Source organism: Cydia pomonella, chromosome 28 (assembly GCF_033807575.1).
Source record: "Cydia pomonella isolate Wapato2018A chromosome 28, ilCydPomo1, whole genome shotgun sequence".
In the NCBI taxonomy this organism is placed as follows: Eukaryota; Metazoa; Arthropoda; class Insecta; order Lepidoptera; family Tortricidae; genus Cydia; species Cydia pomonella.
Window position 1 is genome coordinate 10,060,924 of NC_084730.1, and position 20,388 is coordinate 10,081,311.

The 20,388-nt window shown below is 37.6% G+C and overlaps 2 protein-coding genes across 6 annotated transcripts; one reads left to right on the top strand and one right to left on the bottom strand.

Annotated features, from left to right (window-relative positions):
- The first annotated feature begins 561 nt into the window (after nt 1–561).
- LOC133533102 (zinc finger protein 823-like) lies at nt 562–6,852 on the top strand. 2 transcript variants are annotated; one of them, XM_061872055.1, is made up of 5 exons: nt 562–992; nt 1,839–2,084; nt 3,151–3,315; nt 3,945–4,184; nt 5,383–6,852. In XM_061872055.1, the coding sequence occupies exons 1-5, from the start codon at nt 920–922 to the stop codon at nt 5,580–5,582; spliced, it is 924 nt and encodes a 307-aa protein (XP_061728039.1). In that variant the 5' UTR covers nt 562–919; the 3' UTR covers nt 5,583–6,852. The 2 variants fall into 2 exon arrangements, with proteins under 2 accessions (XP_061728039.1, XP_061728040.1); XM_061872056.1 differs by having other exon boundaries at nt 564–992; nt 3,945–4,100.
- On the bottom strand, nt 6,807–17,764 carry LOC133533100 (zinc finger protein 497-like). 4 transcript variants are annotated; one of them, XM_061872053.1, is made up of 4 exons: nt 16,967–17,764; nt 16,109–16,252; nt 15,234–15,618; nt 6,807–9,110 (listed from the first exon to the last, which is right to left on the bottom strand). In XM_061872053.1, exons 2-4 carry the CDS (start codon nt 16,241–16,243, stop codon nt 8,149–8,151), a joined length of 1,482 nt encoding a protein of 493 aa, XP_061728037.1. In that variant the 5' UTR covers nt 16,244–16,252; nt 16,967–17,764; the 3' UTR covers nt 6,807–8,148. The 4 variants fall into 4 exon arrangements, with proteins under 4 accessions (XP_061728037.1, XP_061728036.1, XP_061728034.1 ...); XM_061872052.1 differs by having other exon boundaries at nt 16,109–16,273; XM_061872050.1 differs by having other exon boundaries at nt 16,845–17,764.
- Between the last annotated feature and the right edge of the window lie 2,624 nt (nt 17,765–20,388).

The following is a 20,388-nucleotide window of genomic DNA, read 5'->3' on the forward strand; positions in this document are numbered from 1 at the left end:
ATTGTTAACAATATTTGAAATGTAAAAAATACCGTCTCTGACTGCCAAATATGTTCAATGTTTGAATTTTTGCATATGAACCATTTTTTTAATTTTCAAATATTGTTAACGATGTACTGATATTTGGTGAAACGGAAAAATACTCTTGCTTGGGCCCAACGTCGGGCTAGGTATAACTTAAGTGCCAATTATATCCACACTTTATACTTTATGAGGCCTGATATCAGACCCGATTTCGGGCCCGAGAAAGAATATTTTTCCGTTTCAACAAATATCAGCAGTCAGCACATCGTGAACAATATTTGAACTGTAAAATATACTTTGTCTTTAATTGCCAAAAAATGTTTAATGTTTGATATATTTGCATATGAAGCATTTTTTTTTACATTTCAAATATTGTTAATGATATGCGTGAAACGGAAAACGATTATCAGGTCTGTATTCGGAACTGATTTCGGGCCCGTTATCGGGAACTGTGGATGTAATTGGCGCTTTAACATTTTTCTCTGTCACTCTAATTACGTCTTAGTGAGAGTAAAAGAAAAAGATCCGCCTCAATTTGCGAATTTTGGTTTTCGCGGTAGGCCCCCCGGCTCGATAAAGTGTGGATGTAATTGACACTATAATGATTTTTTAGCTGGTCACACTGAATCACTGAACTGAAAATGCAATTTTCATCTGCCAAACGAAATTGTATTGATTCTAATTTTTGTTTATTGTATTAGTTATTTTTTCAGCTTTTATTCTGTTTAATCTTGATTTCGCTTCCATCCATTTGTTAATTAAATGACAAAAAATTACCCGTCGTCGTCGTCGTGTATTCCACCGTTGGCATCAACTTCTGTGGATCTGTATAGTGTAGTCATAGTGTAGTGTTTGTGACTTGTTTCGTCAACACGGACACTAGGGTCGTAACGTAATGGAGGCAGTGGTCATGAAGACGGAGCTCTCATGGGATGCGCCGCAGCCCGCCTGTCCGCCGGACACACACGGTAACTCACATCACCGTGTATTATAATAAGGCAATGCAGACGTTTAGTTTGGCAACAGTTGCATGTTAGTGGGGCATAGACAGAGAGAAACATACTGCCATACACAACCTATTTTTTTGCTTGGAACTATACTGATGTGATATTACAATGCTAAAGATGATGAAAATCAGATCAAATGGTTTCAATTTATTTATTGCAGGTTTTTTAACATAATTTTCATTTATTCATTTTATCCAACTACAGGAATGGATATATAAAACTCCCTACTTATCATTTAATTTCACCCTAAATGATGATCAGTTCCAATCGTAATAATGTAACAAGGGAATGCTCCCGGTACTGAGTTTGTATGGGGAGAACCGGGCATTCCCAGTTCTTGCCTGTATTTGTTTAGAAAACCTGTACCATTTAGTGTATAGAACTATAGATACTTATGTACATAATCTTATACCTTTAAATGAGCAATTCTTGTATATATGTATATATGTATGTCACTTTATTGCACATGAACAGGTTAACATAAAACACACAAAAAATAAATTAATATTTATATATTTCAGGGATCTCGGAAACGGCTCTAACAATTTTGATGAAATTTGTTATATGGGGGTTTTCGGGGGTGAAAAATCGATCTAGCTTGGTCTTATCTCTGGGAAAACGCGCATTTTTCAGTTTCAATATGTTTTCCGATTGCTATATAATCATTGATCTTTTAAATAAAGAGTAGTGTTATTTAGATTCTAATTGTTTCAATATGTCTCCCAACATCCGTCCCCATATGGCGATCCTGCCAGGAGGATAACCGGGAGCACTCTCTAGTAACCATGAGCATGTGTTGGTTGGCAGGGCACATCACAGAGGTACCCGTGGTCTCCAGTGCAAGTGTAAAGCAAGAACCTATTACCCAGCTACATGCTGTTTACTTGAAGGAGGAGGTCATTGACCTGCAAGAGGATGTTAAAGTGAAGCGAGAAGGTACTGAACCACAGGAGGATGTGGAACAGGATGTCATGAAACAGGAACCAGAATGGGAGGAGACAAGCAAGTTAAGCGGACTGGGAGTGTCGCAGCTTTTGGAGTTCACAGATAACAGTGAGTGTACTCAGTTCATACACAGCAATGAAGTTGGCCGGCCGGTAAGGGTTTTGCCTGTCAATCCTTCAAATAGTGGGAAAATGTCCTAGCCCTCTAAGCCAAATCCCATAGAATGAAGTCCGTCCATCAGCTATTGAAACCTTTGACAGTTCCCAGCCCTATTCGCTTCACATCTCTCTTGTGGACTTACATATAGTTAAGGTCTGTGAATCCTAATTTTCTGATTGAACTTTAAGCTGATCTGTATATGCTGAGCCTCCAGAAAATCATGGAGTAAACATATCAAGAATCAAGCACACTGACCCCACTGTGCCCACGCAATCGTCACAACACACTTCCCGTTTAACACTAGGTATTATAATAGGCCTCCATGAGCCTGAGGAAGGACCCCCCTTGGGTTCGAACACATAATATGTATGTCGCTAATAGGCGGGTCCACACCCGGACCCGGCTAATAGCCACGAATAATGTACGTGAATATTTTTTTTTTAATATGCCTTACGAGAGGTTATTTTCATTTTTATTATGCTTATTTATTGATATAATTGCTGGTGTCTCCCAAGCATTTATTTTGCTTACAGGGAGGCTCCATCCCTTTGATTATAATTTACGTGTTTTTGGTGAATAATGAATTTTTGTAATTTTTTTTGTATCGGTCCGGAAATACCACCGACCACAGTTCATTCTTGGAAAGTTGTTAAACACAAATACCCTTTTTTGAGCATTTGTTGATTACGAAATATTTTCAATCAATCAATCAATATATATTTATTTCAGACCAAATTCCAGTCCAATTCATTTTAATTATATCATGGGCCTGATTTGATTGAGGCACGACATTCATTTGTGCGTTGTTGGCGAATAGTTTTCATAATAATTATAACTCAAAATGTTCGCATGTCATGCCTAATATTCGGCGCTTCGGCCGATACAGTGGCCGAATATTCGGTATTCGGTCAAAACCACTATGCTGGACCACTCTGATTTTTATCTTGTCATGTCTATGCTACATCATATAGTCTGACTGAATAACTAACAATACCCAGTCGTTTGTTGTTGACAGTGGCCGTCGAGCTGGAAATCGAGTACGAGAAGCAACCCGCTGAAGCTGGCGGGACCGGGACCACACATCCGTGTGGAAGTGAGACGCCAGATCCGTGTGGGAGTGAGACAGTAGATACAGATACATGTAAAAAACGGACTGCACAGGAGGCGAAACTAGATCAGGGTGAGTTTCATTAAACAAGCGGTTTCTTTAAACATTAAAACCGTTCCTCCGAAAAAATGTTCCCCGAATTCGACAAACAACTACTACTACTAAAATTCATAGAGGTACTCAACAGGACGCAAGGGAGGTATCCCCTTGTGTTAATCTGACGCGCTCGAGTAACTTCCCTCCAAAAATCCCCTCTTGGGCTCCCCTACCATGTCACACAGACATTTTAAACGTATCTGTATAATAGTTTTTATGTCAAAGGCATGACATATTTCGCGACATGGTCCACCGTGGTTGAAGCTCCTCGTTATGGAGCAAAACATGTAGAGCAATCTCGGCACTTAAATACATGAGTGACCCGTTTTAACATTTGTACATTTTGAGCACAATTTTATCGTTATGAAAATAAAGAGTCCGTGCAGGTCGTTTTGAAGTCCACAACCACTTAGCAACTTCTGCTGTTTATTAAAGTAAGGACGCTGAACATGAAGAATTTCGTACATTGACCCGCCATGGCCGCTATTCGACACAGTGGTATTGACCGGCGGCATCATCGGCGGGACAGCAATTTAATAATGCGCGTCAATGTACGAAATTGTTCTTGCTTAGCGTCCTTACTGTATTATTGCATTTCTTTTCAGAGTTAGTCGTCCTGCGCAAGGACCGAGCGCGTTCCGTCAAGCAGGCGCGCGAACACACAGCGAGCACAGAAGCGAACAGTTACGACTGCCTCATGTGCACTAGAACCTTCAAGTGTTTAACTACTTACAAGCAACATATGACTACTATGCACACCGGTGAGAAACCCTTCGCCTGCGAATGGTGTAATTGGCGCTTCGACGAATTAAACGATTTTAAGAGACATTTGAGAACGCACAAGGGTGAGAAACGATTAAAATGGAAAGCCTTTTACAGGAAGTTGGCACAGCATAAACGTAATATATAACGTTATGCAAAATCGCTGTAAAAACGTTATTTTTAAACGTTTAAAATATATCTATATTCCTTTATACATAGCGTTACAATCATAACATAACGAAATGAAACCCGTAACGTTATAACCAAGGCTTGGAAACCGGTTAAATTTCCAAGCCGTTATCATTGGCGCAAAACCTTTTAATTTCGGTTCCATTCGTAAAACCGTTATTTATAACCGGTTTTTAGGAGAACATTTCCATAAAGTTCTTGTCAGATTAACCAGTTTAGAGCAATAAAAACCTGTTTTTTCCTATGTCGGTTTACGTGGCACACCACAAGGCCGGCCAGCCGTCTCGTCGCTCGTCGAATAAACCGGTTTATTTAGGTTACAATAAAGTTCTTAAATCGTTCGCGTTCTTATGAAAGTTCGGTGTAAAATCGAAATATATCGGTATTTACCGCTATTTTTAAAACCGGTTTCGAGTCTTGGGAGTAACTCTTTAAAAAAAGCGATGTAATAACGTTATAAATGCACGAGTTTATGTCGCTTATACCTCAAAACGTTTTAGGCTACAGTGGGCAAGGTTCATCGTGGATATTAATCCGATTCTCAAAAAACTATGCAAAAATAATATTTATATTATGTTATCTTTTTGTGATTTGACATAGTCAAAACTACAAACAAATTTGATCCAAAAATAAAGTTTATTAAAGCGGACACCATCTTGAATTTATGTTTTAAATCTGACTTTGATAACAATTCCTACTTAAGAATTTGATATGTCCTGTAATCATTAAGTGGGCTGCATTCGTATAAAAAACTTCCCGCTAAGCTTCAATTATAACAAATAACATATGACAACTTTGTCGTGATTAGGGTACATGAAAATGTTTGGAAAATTACTCAATATCGTCTTCAACATACACAAGAGATAAGTGGCGTTTGACTGATATTCATATAACACTTTAATACTAATATCATTGTTACCATTTAGAAAGTTTTAAATTATTCTCAGTATGAGTCTTAATAGCTCAAAAAGTAGAAGCGGGTCTTTAACGTTATTATATCGCTTATTCGTTATGTAAACTAACATTAAAATAACGTTACATTACAATGTTGGTCGTAAAGATAACGATACACGAAAATAACGATATTTTTAGGTCAGTCGCAACTAGGCCCTACGAATCACGAAGGAGTCTACCCATATTCGTGCAAATTGTGTCACGAAAGTTTTGCAGAACAGAGCGATTTAAAGAATTATGAGCCAACACACATGCGAATACATGGATGCGACTCTTGCGGGAGCCAAGTCGTCAAATTGTACTATTTAAAGAGACATTTAAGAACCCATACTGGATAAAGACCGTATAAGTGCACAACGTGTAATAAGGAGTTTACACAATTAGGCTCTTTAAATAAACATGAACGAATTCATACAGGGAAAAGATCATATGCCTGTGGAATATGCGAGAGAAGGTTCACGGAACAGAGTGATTCTAAAAAACATGAACAGAAACACACCGGCGACAGTAATAGACCACACGCGTGTGATACGTGCGAGTGGACATTCGCGAAATCAAACCATCTGAAGAAACATTTAAGAACACACACTGGTGAAAAACCGTACAAGTGTGAAGTGTGTAAAAAGGTGTTTTCACAACTAGGTTCTTTAGCGAAACATAAAGGGATACATACGAGAGACAAGCGATTATCTTGTGAAGTTTGTGAGAAAAGGTTCACGGAGAGGCATTCATTGAAGAAACATGAACGACAACATAGTGGGGAGAAACCATACTCTTGCGACACGTGCCAAAAAAGTTCGCACAATGGACTCATTTCAAGAATCACGAGCGTATTTACACTGGAGAGAAACCTTTTAGCTGTGAGATATGCCAAAAGAAGTTAACACAGCAAGTTACTTTGAAAATGCATCAAAGAACGCATACTGGGGAAAAATCATACGAATGCGATGTATGTAAAAAAGACTGCGAGATCGAGTACTTTAAAGACACATGAAAGGATTCATACGGGAGAGAAGCCGTACTCGTGTGAGTTTTGTGAGCCATTGATTACTAGACCTAGGTCATTGAGAATACATACATGATAGATATGGGTCGGGAAGGCACACAAGTGATACACAACGTAGCCATTACCTATGCATGCATATACAACAATACACTTATTCATACTCAAAGAGATAAAAGTACATGCAGGAAGTGTGAGGGGTGGATGTTCAAAAATCTGAAAGTTGATTTTCTGTTGCGTTCTCAAACGTAAGTAAATTATGGGAAATGGTAACTCATATGAAGTAGTATCAAGTACTGGGACATTTACGTTATGCCCGATTTTATAGTTTAACCGAAACTTCACTTCACTAAATCAATAGCTTTGAGTGTAGAAAAAAGTTATAACAATATTATAAGCGTTTTTACTTCATCTGTATTTAAGTAATAAGTGTTATTTAATTAAATGGAGTTTCTTTCAACCTTGACATTTAATGAAATACAATCACTGTAGGGGTATTATACATATAGGGGATGGAGGTGAGCGGAAATGAGATGCAGAAATAAGAAAAAATAACACATTCGCACAAAGATATGTATTTAAAATAAAGTAAATATAAATGTTAATATTTTTTTCCTTTTTTATTGTGGAACGTACCACATTACAATCTATAATCTATATACAGTTGTCAATCACAATGAAAACATCAACGAGGATCAACTGCTGATGTGGGTCCGTCCCGCGTTGGCCAGAGTTGATCATCGTTGATTTAATGCAGTAAGCTCTTATATTCAATTTAACGCCCATTTTTTTTATTTTTTTTATGAAATTTAGTATGTTTGAAGAGCTCCTCATTCTAGTCAGAATAAACACAAAATCCAAATTAGGGACAAACAAATCTATGAAAATTCACATCGACTTACGAAAATGATATACCTTTCCGTATCTCAGTGGAAGGTATTTCAGCACATACGATGAAATGGAGCCTATGTTGTACAGAATAAAACTCTACACGAGGTGTAACAAGAATATCGTGTTGTATCGTGTCGTGTGGAAAAGTCGACGACCGGATCCCCACTATTTTTGTTACAGCTATATCTATAAAATGTTAACAAAATCTGAGAAAAATAAAAAAAATATGCCCTTAAGCAATTAATTTGCTTTCGTAACACGTTCATTCGGTCTGCACGTTTCCATTCACGGTTCAGTTTGACCAATTATATTCAGTCCAATCAACAGTTATGAAATGTACAGCCCCTTTAATAATGGCCGATGCGGCTAGCAGTGGCGTAGCGTGAACTAATTTAGCCGTGAGCGTAGTCGCACCCGCAAGGACTTTTTTTAAAAAGTGTGTATTGGTAGTTTAGTTACGTGGCCTCGCCACCTCGTTTTTTAGAGTACTATTTTTTTTTTGTCAGACAGTGAATGTTTTAAAGACTTCAGTTCTTTTAAGACTAAGTTACGACTTAAAATTTCCACTATTCCCAGTCTAAGAGTCCGCGGCAAGCTCGGGTCTCCATACAATGTAGTTACGCTCTCATTTTAAGACGACAAGCTAGATTGCTCTGAAACTGTACTTACAATAGGATAAGGTATACCTATGCCTGTAATTATTTTATGTAGCTTCTGATACCATATACATAGTTAAAAAGAATACAGAGTCTTATCGTCTTTGTATGTGAAGTTTCATTATAATCCAACACGTAGTTTTAAAATGAGAATCGAAACTCCGTTTGTATGGGATGGTGAAATTCGGCCGAGCTTGCTGCGGACTCGTAAGAGTTAGTGTTAGGACTCAAAACTTCAGGTTAATAGACAACTCTATTCGTGATTGCCATCACTAGCTTCGGCCCCATCAATACAAGAATCTGTAAATCAGAAGAAAATACCTTATGTCTAAGTGTAGAACGTAACATTTTTTATTACATGTGGATTCGGGCGTGATTTTGAAAGTCTTTCAAAGAATCAAATCCCTCGTAACACATTCCGCAGGTGTATGACTTTTCAATGTTGTGTGTTTGTTCGTGGTCTCCTAAACTACTCGATTCTTCAAACTGTTGCCCACATATTTTGCACTCGTTTAGATTTCCCTGGATATGTCGTTGCATATGATTCTGTAAACTGGCGTGTGTTGCGAACGTCACCGTACATTGCTGGCAGGCGTGCCTGTACAGCCGGTTGTCGCTGTGAGTCTGTTCGTGCCTGGCTAAAAAACGCAAATTTGAATATGGCTCCTTACATTTGCTGCAAAAGTAATATGGTTGTCGACCTGCGTGAGCGTGTTGCCTGTGTTCCTTTAAGCTGCTTCTATTTGAAAACGCGCCTGTACAAAGACCACAGGAATGTGGGAACTCTCCTTTGCATACATGCTGACGAAACTGTTTATGGGATTTAAACGCTTTGTTACACAACTTGCAATCGTACTGCTTTTCATCAGAGTGACTCCGTTCATGCCGAATTAATTCGAACCGGAATCTAAACTGTTTCTTACACGTAATACAAGAGAATTTTCTTACGCCGGTGGTATCGTGAATCCGTCGGTGTTTCACTAACGCAGCCCAACCTGCAAACGCTTTGGTACATACATCGCAGGCGTACGGTTTTTGACCGGTGTGGATGCGTTCGTGTCTTATTAATTGGTCGCTTTGCGGAAACGCCTTTTTACACGTGATACAGGTGTAAGGTTTTGCTCCAGTATGAAGGAGAAGGTGTTTCTTTAAATATATTTGTGCCTTGAACCGTTTTCCGCATGTCGTGCAGGGGTAGGGTGCGTGTGCCACGTATGTCCCCGGTGTGTGTGTCTGTGTGTCGTCTGCCCGCAGTGTATGTGTGTGTTCCTCATCTGTCCCCGACGTGCCAGGCCGCTGCTCCGCGAGCTCGGCCACTGGAACAAAACACGCCAGTGACGCTTACAATAGGGATGTTGCCTGTATCCAAAATAAATTATTTCACACCACACACGGAATAGAGCACTATAAAACTATTGAAAAAACGTAGACCGCAGTTGTTTTTTTAACAATCTATACAATAAATAAAATAATAATAAATAAATAAATATTATAGGACATTATTACACAAATTGACTAAGTCCCACAGTAAGCTCAATAAGGCTTGTGTTGAGGGTACTTAGACAACGATATATATAATATACAAATATTTATAAATACTTAAATACATAGAAAACACCCATGACTCAGGAACAAATATCCATGCTCATCACACGAATTAATGCCCTTACCAGGATTTGAACCCGGGACCATCAGCTTTGTAGGCAGGGTCACTACCTACTAGTAAGGTCCGACCGAGATCTCGGTCTCGGTCTCGGTCTCGGCATTCTCGGCCAAAAATCGGGCCGAGATCTCGGTCTCGGCTCTCGGCCAAAATCGGCCGAGATTCTTGCCGAGACCGAGAATAAGCAATGAGTTATCATTGGTGAATTTGAATTTTCCGCGCACGAGCCCCAGGGTCTAAGCCACTCGTTGGTTGCATCGCCCGGTTGGTGTGACGTTTTTTGTGATTTAAATTGGTTTCATAGCCACATTTTAAACCAATTACTTATCAAATAGTAAGTGTTGGGATCGGATAGGCGCGGTTGCAAGTAATGACTTGTTCATTTGGTTTTTTTCGTTTTGTGGTAGTTGTTATTGATGAATAAATGGGTGTATATTGTTATCGGGATGTAACTTAGATTAACTTGTTGTGAGTGGAAGATGACACTGGATATTTTGATACTAAATATATTTGTGTCAAAGGGAAAAAGCAAAGCAGTAGGTAAGTACAAAACGACACCTGTGGCGAATATTTTGGGTTAAAAGTTACAATATATAACTCTATATTTTGATTATTGTTATTTTACCTCTTTTTGTGCACATCCGTACTGAAAATCCGGCCAAGTGCGTGTCGGACCACGCATAATGGAAGGTTCCGTACCTTCATATAATACAAAAAAGCCGTACAAGCAAAAGAGCGTATGTTAGTGGCACTTTTGTCGTTTTAATAAGAAGATCAGTTTTTTTATAACTCTTCCATATTCAAAATAATTTTCCTGAAAAATTATTTGCTTATTTAGAATTTTTTTAATGGTTTTGCTCTCCCGGTTCAAAAGTAAGAGGGATCACACAATTTTTTTTTTAAATCGATTATTGTCAAAAGTATTTATTTAATAAAAAAAAACGTTTTAGCAACCTTTCTGTATTTTTAAAGACCTATCTTATGATGAGCCACATGATTTTTTTTTTACTTTTTGTTACATTTATACGGAGTATATATTTGAAAATATATTTTACATTATTTTTTTCGAAACTAAGAAGCGACTTACATAATACATCTACACCTACGTTCCAACTTTGGTTATAAAATATACCGTATAGTTTTTGAGTAAAATGGCTGTGACATACGCGCAGACCGACAGACATATTACATGACGTAACTACAAGGGTTCGATTTTTGCCATTATGGCTACAGAACCCTAAAATACTGTTTAATAGCGCTAGGAATTGATTATGATAACTTTTTTCTGATAAATCGTCGAATTTCGATTATAAAAACAATTTTAGTGCAAAATTCGTGTTTTTTCTCTATTGTATAAATTCTCGGTCTCGGCCGAGAATCCCATTGAATCTCGGTCTCGGTCTCGGTCTCGGCCGAGACAAAAAAAGCGTTCTCGGTCGGACCTTACCTACTAGGCCAAACCGGTCGTCAATGTGTTTGTACACATACCTTGTAGTAAAGCCGTCAACCACGTATTCCGTTAGTAAATAGGTGTATAACAGCATATTCTGCCGGCATGCATTGGCGTAGAAATATTTACATAAAGATTATAAAATAACAGTAATGCACTGAAAGAAATGTTTGCATAACTGTAACAAACATTTTGGTTACTGTTTACACAAAAATTGGGACTTGCGAACTATGTGTTATATGTTACAAAACCGTGTTTGGCTATCAGTGTTCAGGTATTAATTATACACTACAAAATAAGTTTTGTAAATTTATGCAAAGTTTATTTTCTTATAACCGTAGTTTAGTTATTTAGTAAAGTTACAAAACCAGTTCGGCTATTTTTTTTTTCAGTGTGTCAGTATAAAATTAACAAACATAATTAACAATTATCGTTAAAAATTCTTACGGGGTGATAACATTCACGTGAATAGTAAACTTTACTTGCTAGAGGTGTTAGCCGAGCGCCTCGACCGCCCGCTTACTAAATACTTGGTGGGGAAGGTTATTGGCAGAGCTGAGTAGTATAACGAAAATAAAACAGGTAAAACTACTTTCTTCTGCCGGGACTGTTTTTGTGTTTAACTTTATTTATTACTAACGACTGACTGTCTTACGTCTGTTGAGTCGCAGACCATTCCATCAGCCTCTTCTTAAAAACTTTCAAGTTTGGCTTCTGGACAAGTTTGGTTTTCTTCATTACGCGGACGATACAGGTAGGGATACCCCTCCTGCTTAGGCTAGGCCACAACGCGCTCCCCTTCTCAACTTAAAACAATAATATTAAATAGTAAAGACTTGGCTCCCGAGATAACCGCCATGTGGGATGTTGATTCATTTACCTAAGACCTTTGTAGAACCCATAACCATACAATAAAATATTTTTGATTTGATTTTGATTTTTTTGACGATCATTTTATTCATTGTACCTAGAGTCGCTTCAGCCAAACATCTCATAACGAAGAGTCTCGACCAACATTTTATGTTTTACTTTTATATCCATATAATAAAAAAGGTAATAACTCCTTCGCGTTACTTGGATAATAAAATCTATAATATTGTTACTAGGTTTAAGAAATTTGAATGCTGATAAATAGAAATAAACTGATTTTTAAAAATCTATTTTATAAAAATTATTTACTGAAGTTATGTAGTGTTAATACTCTGCTCTTATATTGCACATTACTGGATCTGTGCCCATCACACAAATACCAGGTTTCACAGGAACACTGGAGTATAGGCAGGGGCACTACCGACGAGGCCAGACCGGTAGTCAAACCTTAGGTACCTACCTAAATTAATACCTACTTATTTTATGATCAGGGTTGAAACGTCGCGAGAAGCGCTGGTGGCCTAGCGGTAAGAGCGTGCGACTTTCAATCCAGAGGTCGCGGGTCCAAACCCCAGGTACCTAGACCAATGAGCGTTTACTAAAGGGGCCCACAGATTACCAGTTCGCCGGACGATATCGGCTTGTCAGTTATTTGCAAAAGCTGACAATCGCAAATAACTGACAGGCCGATATCGTCCCGCGAACTGGTAATGAGTGGGCCACTTTATGTATGAAATACTTCTATTATTTGTATTCAATATTTGCCTGTCGCTCTTCGGTGAAGGAAAACATCGTGAAGAAACCGGACTTATCCCAATAAAGCTTAGTTCATATAGAATTGGCACATAATTAGCAATGTTTAATAAATAATAATTCCATGGCGGGAAAAAAATTGACAATTACAGTTCAATCACCAACCTTCAAACTATTAATGGTAAATATATTATTTTATTAGCTTTATACATTTTAAAGTTTTCGACCATGAACATTGAGAACAGGAGATTGATCGTGCACAAATACTTCGAACATTCTTATCGATCCCGGACGAAGACAGCTAAGTCGCTTAAGATGCTAAAAGCTAGAATTTGTAGGGTCATAAAACGTTTCTAGGAGACTCTATCAGCCGACAGGAAAATACAAAGTAATCGGAGGTCTGGGACAAATAACAAGATTTTGGGAAAAAAGTCCCAAGGTCACTTAAACAAAATTCAGGACGGTCTAATTACGATTTATCCCAAAAATTCAAAGAAACTTCTAGAGAGATAAAGATGGATTCACCTCAGAGGTGGCTATAAGAGCTATCGAGCAATAAAACAACCAAATCGGACTGTTAAACAGATCCGACAACCTAAAACACTAGCTCGACTATTGTACGACCCAGTATTGTCAAAATTCGAAGGTTGCTTGTTGTTGGACGACAAGACATATGTAAAACTCGATTTTAATCAACTACTCGGTTCGAAGTTTTATATGGCCAATAAATACGCACAGCATTCATATGCTATAGTACAATGAAAAATGTATGGACGCAGATTTGTTTTGCAATTCATTAGGCCTGTTTAAAAGAACAGTATATTCTTTTCTAAAATAACGGTTAAAAGTTGCAGCAACCTGATAATAGGTACCTGTGATTTAAGGTATTTCTCAGTTCTCTGCATATATACAGGATGATTCAGGAGACGTGAGCAGGATCAAGCCTGCATATTCGGTAAATTATCAGCAACTGTTTCGTACAAGTATTTGTGAGATTAACGTTAATTTAATTTTTACTGTTCAAAAAAAAGAGTTTTATTTTATTTACGATATTTATGGTCACCCTCTTTGTTTTATTCATAATAAGTGACAAATTGAGTGTCATCGGAGTGTGGTTACTTTTATAAAATCGTATCTCACTCAAGTGTGACATTTTATTTTCTTCATAATCAAAGTGCTGTCATAACAGTTAAAGAGGTTTTATCTTTCTTAATTAAGTGTTGTAGGGTGTCCATGATTGTAGATAATCAAATTTGTCCTTAAGAAAAAGTTAAATAACAGATAAAAAGCGTGATTGTTTTACTTAAATATGATGGTGAACGATTCATTAACATTTACTGATTGTGTAGGCTTAGTCCAGCTCACGTCTCACGAATCACCCTGTATATATATATATATATATATATATATATATTTATATACATTTACGCTTTTGTTATGTACGCTATAAGTTTACAGTATTATTTTTTTTTCAATTGTACATCGAAATTTAAAATTAGGAAACTATAGGTCTATAACGAAATTAATGTATAGCTATTAGCTAAGTTGCTCATATGTTTATTTTAATAAAAAAAAAAATAGAGGTTATTTACCCGAAAAATATAAGTTCGTGAAACTTGACAAGTTCGCAAAAAAACATATGATATTGCAAGGAATTATTAAGATGGTCGGTCAGTGTATGCATTACTTAATCTTAATATGTGCTCTATGCCTTACTTGATGCAACATGACAACACTAAAGTTGTCTATAACTGTCAGACGCTTAATCCATCCTCTTTCTGAAATCCTACCTCGTCAGCGTCACGTTAACATGTAATTGGAATAAGCTCCGCTCCTACTGAAGTAATGTACCTATAGCCTATGTCTCTCATTATTTTGCAATACAAGAATACAGATTTACATGTTTGCTGTTTTCTTCGTCATCCCCTCAATACTATGGGGTTCCACGCGCACTCTGCGTACACCCCTCAATAGGAATTTATAATTGCGGCTGTAAGGCGAAAAGTTGTAAACATAGTCAATAATGAAGTCGGACTTTTGTATTAAAGAGTGCTTAGAGAAATGAGTATTGCCATTTATTAGAACCCATAACGGTCCTGTGAAATTTTGGCCAGATTTAGCCAGCTGCCACTACTCAAAAAAAGTTTTAGCATGGTATGCTAATAATCAGGCCAGTTACATATCCCGCGAGATGAATCCTTCGAATTGTCCCCAATTTCAATCTATCAAAAACTACTGGGCAATCATGAAAAAAAAACTAAACAAGACTATTAGTCAAATTGTCCTGGGTATCAATTCATTGCGATCTATAAGAAATCAACACGCCAAAAATGTCGACAAAAGTATTGTGCAGAAAATGATGGGGGTCCATTATGAAAACAGTTCGTAATTATTAACATAACAGAGATTTTTTACTTATTTATACATATTTGAAAGCTAAATACATTATTATTTAAAATTCACCATTCATAACTTTCTTATTTTATTAACTTAAAAAAATAACAATCTTCTAGTGAGTTCTATATGAACTAGGCTTTAAAGCCTAGTTTACCCTCCGTAAAAACCAGTGCCTATACATAAAGTCTTAGGATTATTTGCCAAGCAGACCCCAGTATTCCATGAGCAGTGGCTAAAAGTCGGGATAACGCGAGGAAGATGATGGTTAATATATCGCTGACATGCGAGACTGTAAATGAACTTTACCTTGTGTGGTGGGGCCCGGCGGCATCCTAGCGGTCGCGGGGCCTCCCCTGAGCTCCCTCCCTCCCCCGCGCTCCCTGCTGGCGACGGGGCCGCGCTCCGGCCCTCCCTCCTCCCCGCCCCCGCGCTCCCTGCTGGCAACGGGGCCGCGCTCCGGCCCTCCCTCCTCCCCGCCCCCGTGCTCCCTGCGGGCGTCGGGGCCGCGCTCCAGCCCACCCTCCGGCCCTCCCCCCTCCCCGCGCCCGGAGCACATCACCCACACGCCCACCTCTGCCTCCGAGCCAGTGACCTCAAGCTCTGCTACAACCTTCAATGCGACTTGACCGACCACCTCGCGCTTCATGTCAGATTCTTGCTCGTCGATACTCTCCTTTTTGGTTGTAGCATTCTGCAAATCAATGATCAGCAGGTAGTGACGGTTAAAGAGGACAACTATATCGTTACAATTTGGCTGTCAATATCTATGTGACGCCGATTGGCATTCTATTATATACAAATAAATAAACATTATAAACAATTATTATAAATGCATGATTTCTTAAGTAACCTTTAATTTAAACAAATATCTTTATCTTTATTATGGGACAATCATATGCAAATATACCTAGTAAATGTAGTCCCTCAAAATCACATTAACACATTCCCTGCCAGACAAAAAACGGCGCACTACCCCAGAAACCAGTGGTCTACAGTTGCGTACAAAACAACCCGCCCAGCAGATTGTCCGGCATCTGAACAAAGTTCACGAGCGCCCACCAGGTGGGTTCCCGGCAGTGAATGTGTTAAGGCTATATTGTGTGGCTGTATTGTCCTCTTGCCAAACACTCTTGAGACTTGCCAAGCATGTACATGTAGCATAATAAACTGTTCTCCTGTACCTGTAGGTTGACAGTTGTCTCTTGCCTTGGTGCCTGAAGGTCATTGGCATTTTGCTTCACAACCACCTCTAGCGTCCGATGAGTCTCCTCATCTGACAGGTCTATCACCTCATCTGTCAGGTTGATAACTTGCATGTTGGTAGTCTACGGCAAGACAATGACCATCTGCATAAATAAATAATTAAATAAATATTATAGGACATTATTACACAAATTGACTAAGTCGCACAGTAAGCTCAATAAGGCTAGTGTTGTAAGGCTTCATGCTCTTGCCTGTGGATTTCGGAGTCATGCTTCCTAATATGTGCTGCCAACCAATTCACAAAACAGTACATTTAATATCGAGATTAATTATATATACATATAATAAACAGGATAAATAGGGTTATCAATGTAAGTTTGGAACCAACCAATTATTTCTGGTCATGTCTCAGGACAACTAAAAACCTAAATTATTGCCCTGTTTTTGCAATACTATTGATGTTCTAAAATAGTATTTTATAGACAAATATTTATTAAATTAGCTGAATATATTTCATAAATAAACATGAATACATTGAGAACCAAGGTAATCAAATAATACTGGCACTTAGAAATAAGTAAATAACCCTGGTGTCGTCTTTATATTAACATACGGCCCGCCTGATGGAAAGCAGTCACCGTAGCCTATGGACGCCTGCAACTCCAGAGGTTTTACTTTTGGGTAGATATATAAAAGATACTAGTTTTAACTGACCGTGGTGTGTCAGAGCACGCTCGGGCCGCTAGGTACGCGGAGAATCAACTTCTACCACAATATGTTTGGTACAAATCCTTGGATTGCTACCGTTGCAGAAACGAAATTACGAAGGGACTTACACAGGCGACTCAAAAAAGTTATTCTACACGAAATTACTGCTATCAATTTTACTTTATAGCGAACAAATGAAATAAAATAACAACGAAGCATAGAACGAAGTATCCAAAATCATGCGATATCGAGTCTCTTTGACAATGATATTGTCACAGGTCTGACACACGGCACGGATGTAGAATTATTACTCTAGCCGGATCGAGTACATTGACCAAAAAGTGTCCACATGACTTCTCATGAGCCCATTTAACTAGAGCCTTGCATCTCGTTCTAATTTGAGTGACCATAAGTAATACATGTAGGATAAGATAACATGGAATATATAGTAGGGTCTATCATTTTCTAAATAAATTCAAATTGCAAGGGGTCACGTTTCTTCATTTGTTTTGTAGTCTGCCTCTTTCGCACTCACTCATCATGGTATGTTCATAAAGGTGAGCTCCCCTTTTGTACACTTCAGCTATTCTAAAGTACAAGCGTCATTGTAGACCTGTGATTGCAACTAAATTATTCAAATTTACGGCCTATTTCTATAGATGAAAATGTGCGTCCTACATTTATAGATTCGATTACATATATATAAGCCTGGTTTTAGTGTCGCGCTGACCGTCGATGAAGTGCGATCCGCACCGGACTAATATAATATTTGTGTATTATGTTCAGGGAGCGTCTTGCTGGGGTCATAATATCTCTTTTTCACTCTACCTTAACTCACGTTTAACTCACGTACGGCGAAGATCTTACACACTATCAATACGTGTGCCGCACCGCACCAAGGTCGCGATCCGGTGTGATGATCTGTAGACACTTTCTGTATAAAGCTGACGGTCGTCCGAGCGGACATAAACTTCATACAAACGGTCGGTGCGGATCGCTCGCTCCGCACCGACGGTTAGCACGTCACTGGATCCAGCCTACATAGACACACCGTTTCCGGAACAGAATATTATGTATAAATGTAAGACTGTAATGTTTAAGGATTTCAGATTTAAAATTTGGCAATTATTTTATAACAATTCTCAAATTTAGCATGCCGAAATAAAAACAAACCTATTTAAATAAACTTACTTTTACATTACCTACGTAAATAATAATTCTGTAAGACCGATTCACATCGTGCCGACATCATAATCACCCTAATGAATTTGACAATGTTGTCTTGTATTTTTATCGTTAAATTTGAATTCGTTGCTTAAGCGCCAATTACATCCACACTTTCCGATTTCGGGCCTGATAATCGTTTTTCGTTCAAAAAAAAATATTTTATTGCATGGTTATGGTTTCTACAAAGGTCTTAGGTAAATGAGTCATGTTCTCCATATCTTGCCTTACAAAGGCGTACAATATTTGGTTAGGAACCTACCTTAGATCTAAATCCAATGTAAAGTACATTTATTAACAAAAACAAAGTATGATATTAAGTAACATAAATTAGGGTAAACCGTCTATAATAAATAAGAATTATATTTATTTATTTACACAATTCAAGTAAACTAAATAACTATCGTTCTGATGATTAATTTAGATTGTGTGATTATTAAACAGAATCCCTTTTAGTATATATCAGCACATCTTTAACAATATTTTAAATGTAAAAAATATTTTGTCTCTAACTGCCAAAAAAGTTCAATGTTTGATATTTTTGCATCTCAAATATTGTAAGCGATGTGCTGATAATTGGTTAAAACGGAAAAATACTCTTGCTCTGGCCCGAAATCGGGTCTGATATCAGGTCTGATAAAGTGTGATTGTAATTGGCACTATACATGTGAAACGATATTCCACAATGATCAAAGCTCTCACTCCTGTAATGCTTAAGAAATTTTGTATTCACGTATTTTGAAAAACGTCATCATGTTGAGGATACCAATTAATATTCAAAGTTACTACAATGACTAGCATACTATAAAGGATCTTTCCCTGACAAGTTAAAAGTAACTATCTTTAAACTGTCATTAAACCACTCTTCAAAAAAGGCGACAAATTAGACGAATTTTTATCGACCTATTGCTTTGTTACTGTTGTACTTAGAATTTAATACTATTTTATGTGATGAACAAAAGGGATTCATGAAAAACTTATCACTAAACATGGCCATATATGACTTTTTACATAAAATATATACTAGAATGGATGATAGTCTCCCAGTCTATACTGTCTTCATAGATATGACTAAAATTATATTTATACGGTGGTGTTAGAGGCAATGTGCACAATTTGTTAAATCGTACCTTACTGGTCGAACTCAACGGACAAATATAACAAGAATATCACCTCAGACTAAAACTGAATCAGACTTTCTTTCTGATAAAAGAATTGTTACTTATGGAGTGCCACAAGGTAGTATTTTAGGTCCCCTACTTATCCTTGTGTACATAAATGACCTCTCAGGAGCTATCATACATCCTACAGTTTTGTATGCAGATGACTGTACGGTTGTGCTTACATACAAAATTAAATAACTAGCAGCCTAGAATCAATAGTACAGTGGCTAGATAAAAATAACTTGAAAATAAATTTACAAAAAACTACAATAATGAGTTTTAGCCAAAGAAAAACTGAGGATAGCACTGCTGTAGCATTTAAAGATACCAACATTGCTAGCACACATGTTACAAAATTCCTAGGACTATACATAGACGACAAAATGAATTGGACGATTCACACTGACAATGACTTGGAGAGACTTTACACCTCCAAATTTTATTAGTATTAGTACTCTGACATTGGGGACCTTTTACATCTCCAGATTGAATGTGTTTTTAACCATAGAGACTATACATCTCTATTGTATTGTAGTAATTATTTATTTTAAGATTATTATAATGTAATGTTTACCGAGGTATTGGCTGTTGTATTTATAAATGTTGTTATGTCCTTTTCATGTCACTATATGATGTTACTATAAATGTTGTATTGACTTGTAAAAGAGCCCTTGAGGCCTACTTGCAGAATAAATTTTTGAATTTTGAATTTGAATTTTGAATCTCTGTTAAAAACTTATGCAATATTCGTATACCTTATATATGCTAATAAAGTAAAGTCGTAAATCGCACTGCTGTTATGTCTGCTTATCACGGCTACGTATCTTCTGCTTTAAGATACGGAATTATTTTCTGGGGGAACTCTAGCCAAGCCAACGATGTTTTCAAAGCACAATAACGGTGCGTAAGATCGATCTGTAAGTTGAGGTACAATAACAGCTGCAGACCATATTTTAAGCAACTTCACTTACTAACAGTGTCTGATTTGTATATTTTGGAGACTACAATGTTCGTCAAAAGAAATCCACATCTTTTTAAAAATGTTGCTAGTGGACGACATTGTGATAAACTTTACCCAGTTCCTGGCAAATCAGCTCTTTTCCAGAAGAGTATCTTTGTAATGGCGCCGAAAATCTATGACGGGTTGCCAAAATCACTGAGGT

What these genes read in the sequence shown, in the direction of transcription:
- LOC133533102 (XM_061872055.1), top strand. Translation starts at nt 920, where the DNA reads ATGGAGGCAGTGGTCATGAAGACGGAGCTCTCATGGGATGCGCCGCAG. An exon ending in CTGTCCGCCGGACACACACG is followed by an intron (nt 993 to 1,838) that starts GTAACTCACATC and finishes GTTGGTTGGCAG; the next exon opens with GGCACATCACAGAGGTACCC. An exon ending in TTTGGAGTTCACAGATAACA is followed by an intron (nt 2,085 to 3,150) that starts GTGAGTGTACTC and finishes TGTTGTTGACAG; the next exon opens with TGGCCGTCGAGCTGGAAATC.
- LOC133533100 (XM_061872053.1), bottom strand. Translation starts at nt 16,243, where the DNA reads ATGCAAGTTATCAACCTGACAGATGAGGTGATAGACCTGTCAGATGAG. An exon ending in AGACAACTGTCAACCTACAG is followed by an intron (nt 15,619 to 16,108) that starts GTACAGGAGAAC and finishes ATTGATTTGCAG; the next exon opens with AATGCTACAACCAAAAAGGA. An exon ending in GCCGGGCCCCACCACACAAG is followed by an intron (nt 9,111 to 15,233) that starts GTAAAGTTCATT and finishes GTTTTGTTCCAG; the next exon opens with TGGCCGAGCTCGCGGAGCAG.